This window comes from Nerophis lumbriciformis, linkage group LG11 (genome assembly GCF_033978685.3).
Source record: "Nerophis lumbriciformis linkage group LG11, RoL_Nlum_v2.1, whole genome shotgun sequence".
Classification (NCBI taxonomy): Eukaryota; Metazoa; Chordata; class Actinopteri; order Syngnathiformes; family Syngnathidae; genus Nerophis; species Nerophis lumbriciformis.
In genome coordinates, this window is record NC_084558.2 from 6690828 (window position 1) to 6705748 (window position 14921).

Below are 14921 nucleotides of genomic sequence, written 5' to 3' on the forward strand. Positions count from 1 at the left end.
CCGTGATCGTTCAAAACCTGGCTGGCTATGGGATACACATACATCACACACACAAGTTACAGCCATGTGTGTTGTTGACCACTCTTTACTTGTCATAAGTGATGCTTCATCTCACATGAATATGAGCTATCACTTACTGGACACAGTCTGCCCTCACAAACATCATCATCGCTTGCATATTTGTGTTTGCGTTCTAAATGGGTTTGACTTGTAATGTCGCTTTTCTACCTTCAAGGTACTCCAAGGGTTTTGACACCATTTCACCCACTGATGATGAAAGCTGCCATGCAAGGCCCTAACCACGACGCATCAGAAGCAAGGGTGAAGCGTCTTGCTCAAGGACACGACGGACACGACTAGGAGGGGCGGAAGCGATGGGGATCGAACATGAAACCCTCAACCACCCGAGCCACGCCGTCCCCGGGGTGTAGGGGGGTGCAATGCATCATCTTGATACCTTGTTCCTAATGTTATGCCCCTCTTCACTAAATGAGGCACCCCGATTATCAGGAAGACTTCTAGAAACACAAGTGACTCCACCGCTCTGACAGTGTCCAGCAAAAGTCAAGCTGAGGGGTGGAAACATTTCTTATATGATTAAAAATCATATTTATCTTTTGTCATTTATCTTGTGTTCTATACGAGTCATTTCAATTTTACACATTTTCTTGATTTTATTTCATGTGTCTTCATTTTTTTGGTTTGTGATCTTTTCATGCATTGATATGGTTTTATTTTATTGAACACTCTTTATATTTGTTAGTTTTTTTATATAGCTTTTTTTTTTTTGCATTTGTCTTATACTTTTTTTTAGACTTAGACAAACTTTAATGATCCACAAGGGAAATTGTTCCACACAGTAGCTCAGTTACAAAGGATGGAAAGTGTAAGGATGGAAAGGACAATGCAGGTATAAAGTAGACTAAAAATGTACCGTAGTAGCAATATAAAATATAATATATACGTAATATTTACATATTATATATACAGCATATGATATATACTGATATATTATATTATATTATATTTTTTATATAACATATACAATATATAATAATTACCATGTACAATATTACAGTATATGTAACAGCTGCAGCATAAAATAGAGAGTAGATCCAGCAGAAAGTATACATATAAATACATTGTGATGTATTTATTTATTGCATATAGTTTTACTTTCTTCTTCTTAAATTTAGTATGTTCATTTTTTGTACAATATACTTTATTTCTACATGTTTCAGTACATGATTGTGTTTTTTTTTTCAATTATGTGTATTTTTTGTATAATACATCTTATATTCTATCTAGACCATGGGTGTCAAACGTACGGCCCGAGGGCCGGATCAGGCCCGCTCTCAGGTTTTATCCGGCCCACGGGATGAGTTTGCTAAATGTAAAAATTAACCTGAAATTTTTGAATGAAAGAAACTGCTGTTCTAAATGTGTCCACTGGATGTCGCAATAGCAATTCTTTGTATCTTTGTAGATGATGCTACATATGTACAAAATAAACCTCATGATAGAACTAAGCACTTTAGAACTAAGCACTTTAGCACACAGCACTTTATCCATGAGCTCTAGTGCAATGCACACTGGTACTTTATCTCTATCTCCGTACTGTAGATTTTATGCCTACATCAAAGTGCCACCTATGTGTATCAAGCTCCATGTTCTGATGTTTAAATGTTAGTTGTCTGGTTGTGGTTGTGTCTGTGCTTGTGTTTTTGTTCTGTTGTTTTTGTGTATGTTAAGAAAGCAAAGATGCACTGTGCCCAAGACAAATTTCCCCGCGGGACAATAAAGTTGAACCTTGAACCTTGAACCTTGATGTTAGAAAATGATCAAACTACAAAAATAACATCCTGTAATTTGATTGTGATCTAATTTTTTTATCTTGATAGATTGAAAATGAACACCAATTAGTTGACTGATGAACATTATCACATCATTTATTCAGAAAGTATAAATAACGACAAATAAAGATAGAATACTATTAACCGCAACATGTAAGTGTAAAAAAACAACATTATGATTTTGGACATTTTCAGAATGTGCTTGATCTATTTTTAAACAAAGAAAACAATCTGAAGTTGTCTTTATTTTTAAGTTATCGTGCCGTGATTTTACCAGTCCGGCCCACTTGGGAGTAGATTTTTCGCCATCTAAAATGATTTTAACACCCTTGTATTTTACCTTATTTTTATCAGTTTATTTTGTCTATCTTTCGATGTATTTATACTGTATTCTTTTGCAGAATACATTTTCTCCTATTATTATGTGTTTAGATTATCCATCAATCCATTTTATACCACTTCTTTCGGGGTCTAGATTATGCTCCATACTATTCATGTTTTATTTGTTAGGTTTTTGTTTTTTTTTAGCTATCGCATGACAGTAAAGTGATCAATAATTCATGCCAGTTTCCTGTGTAATATGTCACCATGCAATGCAGAGTGGGCTTTGTTTTTTTTTTGTTTTTTCACAGAAGAATGTGCAGCATAATAGTGTTTTGCATCATGTAGTGGTTGTAATAATTGCGTGGAAATAACATACCCATATATTTTGCCCAGCGTGGATGCAGCCACAGCCTTAAACCTGTCCGGCCGGATCTCCATCCTCACTTAGTCCAGCCTGTGCGCGCTCCCGACAGCTTAGTCGTGTGGTGCACGCGCCTCGTTGCTCCCACTAACACATCCAAACTTGAAAGTAAAAAAAAAAATACAAGAAATTAATAATAATAATAAAAAATTAAAAAAAGACCACTTGACAATGCAACGTTCAGCTGTTTTGCGGGAAAATATTGGCGATCAATAACATTATATATTGATTCAAGTCCGTATAAATCGTAAAAAAAAAATTAAATAAAAAAAACTTTCCTATATTCTACGGTGTCCGCTGAGGTTCGATGCCCGCGGGAGGCAACTTTGGACAGGGTGCATGGCGGAGTGTTGTCTGTGGCCGCGGTGCTGAGTGCAGATTAGGGCAGCCCGCAGCGCACTAATCCGTGCAAGTGGGAGAAGAGTAATTTAGTAAGTGTCCCACTCACAGCAGCAGCCAGGTGACATGTCACTTCCTCCCGGCAAGACCCACGCACACTAAGCGCCTGCTATTCGTGGAGCGCACACGCCACGAATGGGAGGGATGCATTAGACTGCGAGGCGACTTGGACGCAAGAAAGGAAACAAGGAAAGGGAGGGGCTCTGTGGGGTCATATTATTAGGAACACCGCTCCTTTACGTTGATTAGACCAGTGTTTTTCAACTAGTGTGCCGTGAGATATTGTCTGGTGTGCCGTCGGAGATGATCTAATTTCACCTATTTGGCATACTTGCCAACCTTGAGACCTCCGATTTCGGGAGGTGGAAGGGGGGGGGGGGGGGGGCGTGGTTGGGGGCGTGGCTAAGAGGGGAGGAGTATATTTACAGCTATAATTCACCAAGTCAAGTATTTCTTATATATATATATATATATATATACCAGCAGATGACATGGCACCCCAAACCATCACCCAACCATGCAAATTTTGCATTTCCTTTGGAAATCGAGGTCCCAGAGTCTGGAGGAAGACAGGAGAGGCACAGGATCCACGTTGCCTGAAGTCTAGTGTAAAGTTTCCACCATCAGTGATGGTTTGGGGTGCCATGTCATCTGCTGGTGTTGGTCCACTCTGTTTCCTGAGATCCAGGGTCAACGCAGCCGTCTACCAGCAAGTTTTAGAGCACTTCATGCTTCCTGCTGCTGACCTGCTCTATGGAGATGGAGATTTCAAGTTCCAACAGGACTTGGCGCCTGCACACAGCGCAAAATCTACCCGTGCCTGGTTTACGGACCATGTTATTTCTGTTCTAAATTGGCCCGCCAACTCCCCTGACCTTAGCCCCATAGAAAATCTGTGGAGTATTGTGAAAAGGAAGATGCAGAATGCCAGACCCAAAAACGCAGAAGAGTTGAAGGCCACTATCAGAGCAACCTGGGCTCTCATAACACCTGAGCAGTGCCAGAAACTCATCGACTCCATGCCACGCCGCATTAACGCAGTAATTGAGGCAAAAGGAGCTCCAACCAAGTATTGAGTATTGTACATGCTCATATTTTTCATTTTCATACTTTTCAGTTGGCCAACATTTCTAAAAATCCCTTTTTTGTATTAGCCTTAAGTAATATTCTAATTTTGTGACACACGGAATTTTGGATTTTCATTTGTTGCCACTTCAAATCATCAAAATTAAATGAAATAAACATTTGAATGCATCAGTCTGTGTGCAATGAATAAATATAATGTACAAGTTACACCTTTTGAATGCAATTACTGAAATAAATCACGTTTTTCAAAATATTCTAATTTACTGGCTTTTACCTGTATATATATATATATATATATATATATATATATATATATATATATATATATATATATAAAAGAAATACTTGCATTTCAGTGTTCATTTATTTACACATATACTTGTTGAGTTAAGGGTTGAATTGTCCATCCTTGTTCTATTCTCTGTCACTATTTTTCTAACCATGCTGAACACTCTCTCTGATGATGCATTGCTGTGTGGCACGCACACATTTGCTTTCATCAAATGCACTAGATGGCAGTATTGTCCTGTTTAAGAGTGTCACAACATTGCTGTTTACGGCAGACGAACTGCTTTACGGTAGACCAAAACGTGACTGCTGTTGTTGTGTGTTGTTACCGCACTGGGAGGACGTTAATGAAACTGCCTAACAATAAACCCACATAAGAAACCAAGAACTCGCCCTCGATCATTCTACAGTTATAACGTCATTGGGCAGGCACGCTGTTTATATTGTGGGAAAGCGGACTCAGGTCCGTATGAACCTGAGTCCGCCTGAGTTTCGGGAGATAATTTGTCCCGGGAGGGTTGGCAAGTATGCTATTTGGGTTAAAAATATTTTTTGCAAACCAGTAATCCGCAAATAATGTGTTGTTGTTGAGTGTCTGTACTGTCTGGAGATCAGCAGACTTACCACGTTATACTCTTCCATATCAGTAGGTGGCAGCCGGTAGCTAATTGCATCGTAGATGTCGGAAACAGCGGGAGGCAGCGTGCAGGTAAAAAAAAGGTGTCTAATGCTTTAACCAAAAATAAACAAAAGGTGAGTGCCCCTAAGAAAAGGCATTGAAACTTAGGGAAGGCTATGCAGAACGAAACTAAAACTGAACTGGCTACAAAGTAAACAAAAACAGAATGCTGGACGACAGCAAAGACTTACTGTGGAGCAAAGACGGCGTCCACAAAGTACATCCGAACATGACACGACAATCAACAATGTCCCCACAAAGAAGGATGCAAACAACTGAAATATTCTTGATTGCTAAAACAAAGCAGGTGCGGGGAATAGCGGTCAAGGAAGACATGAAACTGCTACAGGAAAATACCAAAAAAAGAGAAAAAGCCACCAAAATAGGAGCGCAAAATAAGAATTAAAACACTACACACAGGAAAACAGCAAAAAAGTCCAAATAAGTCAGGGTGTGATGTGACAGGTGGTGACAGTACACCTACTTTGAGACAAGAGCTATATTGATGCATGCTTGGTTATGCTTTAAAGTCATATCCAACAATTGCGACAACGACTTTTTACTGTCAATATCGGCTGCTGAGTTTCAGTTTTTAATGATTTCTGCTGGTGGTGTGGCTCCGTATTTTATTTTTTTTAAGAAAAAAATGTGCCTTGGCTCAAAAAAAGGTTGAAAAACACTGGATTAGACGTTCTCGGAACTTTGGCGCATGCGCAATAGTGGAACATTAGCTTTTTTAATTAAAGTGCAGCTAAGAAATAATTGGAAATAGATATTGAAAATGTAATAAAACAATGTTTTGCATAGCTCATCAAAAGTTCACAACCAAAGCAAAAAAAAAAAAAAAAAAATGTTTTTCCGGTTATTGTCACCGGTTGCCAAATATTAATTTTTAAAAATGTGTTAATTTTTTTGTCCTGTCCAGCTTCTCAGGCAAATCATATAGTTGATGTAAATGCCCATATCGGCTGTCCACATTTACTTTACAGAAAAAAAAGTGTGGGATACTTCTCTTGTTGCCTAATTTGTCTTTATCTTTATTAAATGGATTTATATTATTATTTGGCGCAGCCGGGCCGGAGCAGGAGGGGATAGAAAGAGAGAGAAAAAAGGAAGACAGAGGGGGAAATTGTGGGGACAAGAGGGGGATTAGACAGAGAGACAAAAACAACAACACCAAACACAACAACAACAACAATAGAACGACATCAGGAAATAGGATATGTACAAAAATGATAGTAAAAGTGATAGCAAAGAAGCAGTTAGTGAAATAAATAATAATACAGAAATGACAATGAGCAATATTACACTACAAATGGAGCAATACAAATACCAATAGAAATTGCACTAGTGAGGAAGAATAACAATAATTACCTCTATTATCAACAATACAATTGTTCAAATGCAACAATACATACATGTAGTGATAACTTGAAATACAAAAGAGAGCAGATAAATGGAGGGGAAGAAAGAGAAGCCGTCCATATTAACCTTGTAGATTGTTATAGTAACAATAGGTTAGGCTTTGTCAGTGTAATAATAAATAATAATGGATTCGATTTTACATAGCGCTTTTCTATTATTAGATACTCAAAGCGCTCACAGAGAAGTGAGAACCCATCATTCATTCACACCTGTGAATGAATGAATGTGCCATGTGTTACCCAGTTTACCCTAAGGCAGTGGTTCTTAACCTTGTTGGAGGTACCGAACCCCACCAGTTTCATATGCGCATTCACCGAACCCTTCTTTAGTGAAAAATAAAATAATTGTTTTTTTCAAATTCAAGACAAAGTTATATGTTTTTTGTTTTTTTTACTGGTGCACAAAATGAACCGTGCATGAACATCACCTTGTTCAAAGAACAAAACCAACACAGTGCATGAACTCACAACAAATTACACACTTGCAAATCAGATGGAAAATTAGAGGGAACATTGTTTGGTGGTATCCATAATACGCCGATAGGGAGAAGTTTTTATTTACACGATGAGTCGGGTGTGTCTTGACCTCCGCCGAACCCCTGAGGCTGATTCACCGAACCCCTAGGGTTCGATCGAACCCAGGTTAAGAACCAGTGCCCTAAGGTAACAACGTTAATATATGTTTGATGAAACATGATTATATGCATGAGTGTATGTGTATGTGTATATGTACAGTATGTGTATATGTATGTTTGTACAGTGAATGTATATGTACAGTATGTGTATATGTAGGTTTGTCTTTGCCAAATGTAATGTTCGGAAAAAATGTGCTTGCCATAAAAATGTGCTGCCCAACGCTACTGAGCATGCACACTCGTGCACTAAAGGCTAAAGGTTTCCTCGAACAAAATATCCATAATAATTAACATTAAAAAAAAAATCGACATATCTTTATTATTTTTAGCATTTAAAAAAAAAAATTTTTACATACCAGGAAACAGACCAAAATAAAAACTAAAATGCATGGCTGGTTGTTTATCAATACTGTATGGTGACAGAATTAATGTCAACAATAAGTATTTGGACAAGCTCATAAGTGAATAATAGGGGACCAATACTCCATCAGTGTTGGCGCTAGGACTATTCCAAAGTCATAAAAAATGGGGTCCCACAGTAAATGTTTCGGGTCCCACTTTTTTGTGACCGTTTTGAAAACAAATGATAAATGTATGAATTATCCTGTTATATCTCACATTTTATATTGTGTTTTGGAAAAAGGTTGTCATAAACATTACTTAATTCAGTAAAAAAAAAAACAATACAAAAGAAAACACATTTTTATGCCTATGTAACTGTATTCAGTTATAAACATTCATTCACTTTCTTCTTTCCTTCATGGATCTAAACTTTACCGCTGCCGGTATTTTAAGAAAATATTTTTATTGTAAAATTTTCAGAATGTGTTTGTTTTATTTTTGGCCAAAGTAAGACAAAGAAAACAATCTGAAGTTGTCCTTATTTTTTTAGTCTTAATGCCATGATTTTAATAGTTTGGCCCGCGTGTGCACAGATTTTCCTCCATGCGGCCCCTGAGCTAAAATCGGGTTGACACCCCTGATCTATGTCAACAATGTGGTTTGCCTGAGAGGCTGGACAGCACAGAATAAAAAAACTAAAAACTTTTTTTAAAACAATTTCAGATTTTTTTTAATCTATTATGAACAGTGTTGCGTTAGTTACTGAAATCCAGTAACTAGTTACAGTTACCAGTTACTTTATTTCAAAAGTAACTCAGTTACTAACTCAGTTACTGACCCCAAAAAGTAATGCGTTACTGTGAATAGTAACTATTTAGTTACTTTTTTCTTATTCTTTTTTTTTTTTAAAGTTACCATTAATGCCCTTTTAGCCTTCATTTCAGTACTGTTATTGCACTGGAGAATAATACAATCTGTTGATCAACTTGACATGCATTTGCATCACTGAACTCTGCTAAGCAATGTGCTCTACATACAACACACAAAGACAAAGATATGTTTCAAAGGGCCAATTTATTTCAGGCCAGAACAAATTGGCAAAACTATTTTAAATAGCTGCAACATAACATACATAAGTAACAAACAGCATAATAACAACATAGCTGTAAACCTGGCTTCACCTAAGGAAGGCACACGTGACATACACAAAGCCTAACCAGGCAGATTTGAATTGTTTTGGGCAGTAGACGGGATCTTTGATTAAAGACACAACTTACATTTAACTAAAATGTTCTTTTCTTTGTGCTCGACAAAAAAAAAAGTGAGAATATCTCCATGTTAAGAGTGTCGAGAGCTGCGGCTCCATTGTTAGTAAACACAGACACGGCCCACCCTCCCCTCCCCACACCCAGACACACACAGAGCGCGCCTCCGGCTTGTGACACAAGAAGATTCAGAAGGACGACACTGCAGCGCTCCAATAAAACACTCAGATCTTCTGTTTCTAGCCGATACTACATAAAAAATAACGCAGTAACGTATCATATAGTAACGGTAACTGAGTTACTGAATATAAAAAATAACGCGTTAGATTACTAGTTACCGCCGAAACTAACGCCGCTACGGTAACGCGTTCGTCCCAACACTGATTATGAGTATAAAAGCCTTTGTTGCAGAACCTATTTCAGACATTTCCTGAAACTTTCATCGGAATCCGTCCATTATTTTTGTTGTGAAGTGAATTAATTAACTCATATTATGTTCTACATATGGTGAATGTTTATATTCATCTTGGAGAAAGCAAACCACCAGGTTAACTACCGGTAGTAGGTATTTCACTTTGGGCACATAACATAGGGCCCTTAGCTGACATTTGTGTATTGATTGGATTAGTTCTCGCGGAAGAAAAGGCAATATAATTGGACCTTGGTATGCAAAGGTGATGGCCCTATCCGTGAGAAAAGACTAAATGTTTAGCTTGATGTTTTGATGCTTGATGCTTTTTAGTCACTTACACACAAACCCCCCCTTTATGGTCAGGATGCACACTCCTGACCCAGCACACACACACATATACACACACACACACACACACACACACACACAGAGACAGGGGGTAGGAATTTAAAACTGATGGTTTGGCTTCTCCAAGGCAGGAGTCCTTTATTTTTTTTACCTAGGCTCCTCCGGGTACGGCAGACCAGTTTAATGACGCTGGCTTGTAATAAAGCAACTTTTGGTTCAGCAAAGGGTCTCCGACGTCTCTTTTGATCCAGCTGCACTACCGTGACATCCTTCTGTCAGGGCGAGGATGACAAGATCAGAAATACACTAAAGTCGCTAACTATCGGATTACGCAAATGGTTGCACTTATTTTTTTATGGAGCAGTACATTTTTACAGAACACCTTATGACACCTTACCGGCCCCCGAGTTCAGTTCTAAGAGACAAACATTTTTGCAGCAAATTCCTATAATCATTAGCTGCTAATGTTGTGTAGAAAATTGTTTTTCAACCTTTTTTATTTCTGGAAGGTTCTCCTCTCTCCACAGAGGATTGCTGTAGCTCTAATAGAGTGACCACTAGGTTTTTGGTCACCTCCCTGACAAGGACCCTTCTCCCCCGATCGCTCACTTTAGACAGTCTGCCAGCTCTAGGAAGAGTCTTGGTGGTTCTAATCTTCTTCCATTTACAAATGATGAATGTCACTTTTCTCATTGGGCCCTTCGAGGCAAGGAACGGTTCCTCAAGATCTCGCAGCCTGTTGATTGTTTGAGCACTGCTGCCACCTAGCTGGAGGTTTGTGTATCCATCCATTTGCTATTGCTTGTCCCTGTCGGGGTAGTGGGGGTGGCTGGAGCCTATCCCAGCAGCATTGGGGCGGAACACATTCAAGCATAATCAAATAAAGACAACAGTAAGAACCATTGTTGCATCATCTCTTGCTGAGTTAGGTCAGGATAATTAAATATCCTTTACAAAGTTCAAACGGGCAATTTTGTGGTGTTCCAGTAGGTGTTTGATGCCCTTCCCTCACATATGTAGTTTATTGATTATTGTCCTGCTGTCTACACAAATAGGTAACTTTTAACAAAAAACATTTTTGGGGGGGTTTAGAACCTGCCTTTTTTGTTCCATGACCCTCAGTATTTTTTCAGAAATTCAAAAAGGCTGTCTTACCGCTTGCATCCTGAGCAGCAATAACGGCATTGATTGAAACTTTTACTAGTAGATTGTACAGTACATATTCCGTACAATTGACCACTAAATGGTAACACCTGAATAAGTTTTTCAACTTGTTTAATTCGGGGTGCATGTTAATCAATTCTTGGCATGTTGTGAGAGGCCTTGCTTCTGCAGCTCAAAATTGAAAGACTGAAAACGTTTTTGCCTTTGCCATCAAAACAGGTCATGACATTGTGAATACCTCCCAAAATGACATGGAGTGCATATTTTTGTGCAGATTTAGGCTCTTAAAGGCTATCAGCCTATTTCAAATCTAAAATTATTGTTGAAAATATAAATCCAATAAATTGCCTGCAGTTCAGCATTCTTTGCCTCTTTCTGCAATATTATTTTTACATTTTGAATCTCTACTAAGCTATTAAGACCAAACTTATTTTTGCAAATTTGAATCTCAACCAAGCTATTAAGACCAAACAGTGCAAAATGCAACATTTTTCAACTGGTCATAAACAATAATATCATAAAAGCTAACGTATCGTGATTCTATCATGAGGTTTGCAGTGGGGCAGCATCGTTTCTGATATTTTGCTCACCTTATTTAGAAACAAAACATTGTAACAGATGTCTTCTACCGTATTTTCCGCACTATAAGGCGCACCGGATTATTAGCCGCACCTTCAATGAATGGCATATTTCATAACTTTGTCCACCAATAAGCCGCCCCGGACTATAAGCCGCGCCTACGCTGCGCTAAAGGGAATGTCAAAAAAACAGTCAGATAGGTCAGTCAAACTTTAATAATATATTAAAAACCAGCGTTCTAACAACTCTGTTCACTCCCAAAATGTACGCAAATGTGCAATCACAAACATAGTAAAATTCAAAATAGTGCAGAGCAATAGCAACATAATGTTGCTCGAACGTTAATGTCACAACACACAAAATAAACATAGCGCTCACTTTCTGAAGTTATTCTTCATTCGTAAATCCTTCGTCTTCGGTGTCCGAAGTGAAAAGTCGGGCAAATTTACGATCCACTGGCAGATGTTGGCGTCGTCTGGCGCTGCCTCCTCGTCTTAGTGAAGGTGTGTTCGCCTTCTGTCATCCATTGTTCCCACGCAGTTAGCAGTCTAGCTTCGAATGCCCTGTTGACACCAATATCTAGCGGCTGGAGGTCTTTTGTCAATCCACCCGGAATGACGGCGAGTATTGAATTAAGCGCGTAAGCGTGTCTCTCAATGTGCTGTTATGAGCTAGCAAATATAACAACTACACTACCCAGCATGCAACGATAGTTACGAGCATGCGCGGTAGCCCTGAGAAGCGTTGTATGCTGGCAGTTACAATGTGGTTATGAGCACGCTGTGAGTAAACGTTGAGAACTCAGTTAACACGCCTCGTCTGCATTATTTATAATTAGACAGACAACACACTTAATAGGAGCCATTTTGGGGTCTTTACATAAACACCATCCATCCATCCATCCATTTTCTACCGCTTATTCCCTTTGGGGTCGCGGGGGGCGCTGGAGCCTATCTCAGCTACAATCGGGCGGAAGGCGGGGTACACCCTGGACAAGTCGCCACCAAACACACAAATGGAAATGAAACGTCACATATCCCAGCATGCACCGCGCGCTTCTTCTACGGGGAAAAAAGATGGCGGCTGTTTACCGTAGTTGCGAGACCTAAACTTTATGGAAATGAATCTTAATATTTATCCATATATAAAGCGCACCGGGTTATAAGGCGCACTGTCAGCTTTTGAGAAAATTTGTGGTTTTTAGGTGCGCCTTATAGTGCGGAAAATACGGTATGTCTTTTGTTTTTTAATCCCAACATTCCCCAGACACAATAGCTACTGTACACCTGCGCACTCTAACCCACAGAAGAGCTGCAATCACAGTAATAAATATAATGTGATGCAATGTAATACAACAATAATTAGTGAAAATGTATGTTTATTTAGTCTACACATGCATATACATTACTACAGTTCAACTATAGCACGTTTTTGGGCAGATAGCTATGAGGCGTGAATATGAATGGATAACACAACTACTGGATACAATGCTTCTGAAACAGCTCTCCTACTCCTGAGAAGGGCATTTGTCCATAAAAAACGTGTCAGTTTTTGTGAGGCTTTAGGGAACAGAGAATGTTTTGTCTAAAAATTTGACCTACATTTTATCAAACACAGAAAAATGACTACCTAGAATCTCTAAAGGGTTAAAGAGCTGTAAGAACAGTGGATGTTTGTGATAAATGCTTCTATTTACGTTATTATAAGTTGCATCAGTTGCGTAAAAATCTTCTAAAGCAGGTGTGCGACAAGCTAGGTGCACACTGAAAGAAGAGCTGCATCTATACTTTCCACTCAGATACAACTCCTCTGCAGGTCTTTAGCAGATATGGTCCTCAGAGAACGTGAGGAGGAGGCAAAGAGGGGAGGAAAGGGCATGGCGGAAAGAGGAGGGGACAGGCGGGGGGGCACAGAGATGACGGAGGGTGCCTCTGAAAGGGAGCCGTAGCTTGCTCTTTGCACGTCCACCGCGCTGGAGTCCACTGAAGCTTGGAAAAACACTGGATCTGGACAAGATGATTTCATTGAAGGTTTTTATAAGCACACATTAACTGAATTAATTTAGTTTTAGATATTCACTGCATATACATCTTTAATATGACATATTTGCACCGATTATTTGTTTAAAGTTATAGCAGCGGTTATGCAAAGAGTGAGGGGAAACTTCCACGGAGGAGGCCAGCGGGCAGATAGCAGAAGACCCACTGTAACATTGTTTGACTTCTTATTACACAAACCTGAAATTGGACTTTAGTAGGGTTACTTAGACTATAAGTAACATAATTAACACACGATCAGCCCATTGGCACATTTTCACTTTGGCCCTTGCAGGCAAATTGTTTAGGCACCCTAGCAGTAAAGTATAGTTGCAAACAAAAGCAAATAAGTGCTGGGTGTCTACAAGATGGCGGTATTTGCATTGAAGTATCAAATAATTAAATTTAAAAACATAACAGCTTTTAGATCCAGCTTTTTTTTATTTTTGTTACAATCAGATTATTTCAAGAGAGCTTTTTTTATAGCTTGTGGTTACTTGTGACCAACTAGATTAACATGTTATATCATACTGTAAAGTAGGGATGTGAAACAATTTTTAAAAATACATTTACACACACACACACACACACGGTCAAAAGTTTACATACACTTGTAAAGAACATAATATCATGGCTGTCTTGAGTTTCCAATAATTTTTACAACTGTTATTTTTTTGTGATAGAGTGATTGGAGCACATACTTGTCTGTCACAAAAACATTCATGAAGTTTGGTTCTTTTATGAATTTATTATGGGTCTACTGAAAATGTGACCAAATCTGCTGGGTCAAAAGTATACATACAGCAACATACATGATCAATTTTGGTGAAAAGTTACAATCAAATCAAATTAGCTTCATGTCATGGCCTCTTAAGTTCATGTGAGTGATTATGATTGACAACACCTGTTGACTTTTCTGAGCCCATTTAAATAGGGCTCCTGTGATGCAGTCATTAGACTCGGTTACAAACGCGACAATGGGAAAGTCAAAGGAACTCAGCACAGATCTGAAAAAACGAATCATTGATTTGAACAAGTTAGGAAAGTCACTTGGAGCCATTTCAAAGAAGCTTAAGGTCCAAAGAGCAATTGTCAGACAATTGTACATAAGTATACAGTGCATGGCACAATTTTGTCACTGCCACGATCAAGAAGAAAACGCAAGCTATCACCTGTTGCTGAGAGAAAATTGGTCAAGATGATAAAGAGTCAACCGAGAACCACCAAAAAGCATGTCTGCAATGAATTGGAAGCTCTTGGAGCACAGGTGTCGGTGTCCACAGTCAAGCATGTTTTGCATCGCCATGGACTGAGAGGCTACCATGCAAAAAGGAAGCCCTTGCTCCAGAAACGACACCTTAAGGCTCATTTAAAGTTTGCTGCTGATCACATGGACAAAGATAAGACCTTCTGGAGGAAAGTTCTGTGGTCAGATGAAACAAAAATTTAGCTGTTTGGCCACAATCCCCAGCAATATGCTTGGAGGAGAAAAGGTGAGGCCTTTAATCCCAGGAACACCATGCCTACCGTCAAGCATGGTGGTGGTAGTATTATGCTCTGGGCCTGTTTTGCTGCCAATGGAACCGGTGCTTTACAGAGAGTAAATGGGACAATGAAAAAGGAGGATTACCTCCAAATTCTTCAGGACAACCTAAAATCATCAGCC

At 38.9% G+C, this 14921-nt stretch overlaps 1 protein-coding gene across 2 annotated transcripts in view; it reads right to left on the reverse strand.

Annotated features, from left to right (window-relative positions):
- LOC133610862 (vesicular glutamate transporter 1-like) overlaps positions 1-3165 on the reverse strand; it is a 51914-nt gene extending 48749 nt beyond the window's left edge. Inside the window, exons 1-2 of one of the 2 annotated variants that reach the window (XM_061967566.1) lie at positions 3047-3165; positions 2554-2699 (exon numbers count right to left, since the gene is read on the reverse strand). In XM_061967566.1, coding sequence (XP_061823550.1) covers positions 2554-2615 — 62 coding nt within the window. In that variant the 5' untranslated portion in view covers positions 2616-2699; positions 3047-3165. Of the gene's footprint in view, positions 1-2553; positions 3000-3046 lie in introns of those variants that run through there. The other variant, XM_061967565.1, reaches the window with a different exon arrangement.
- Between the last annotated feature and the right edge of the window lie 11756 nt (positions 3166-14921).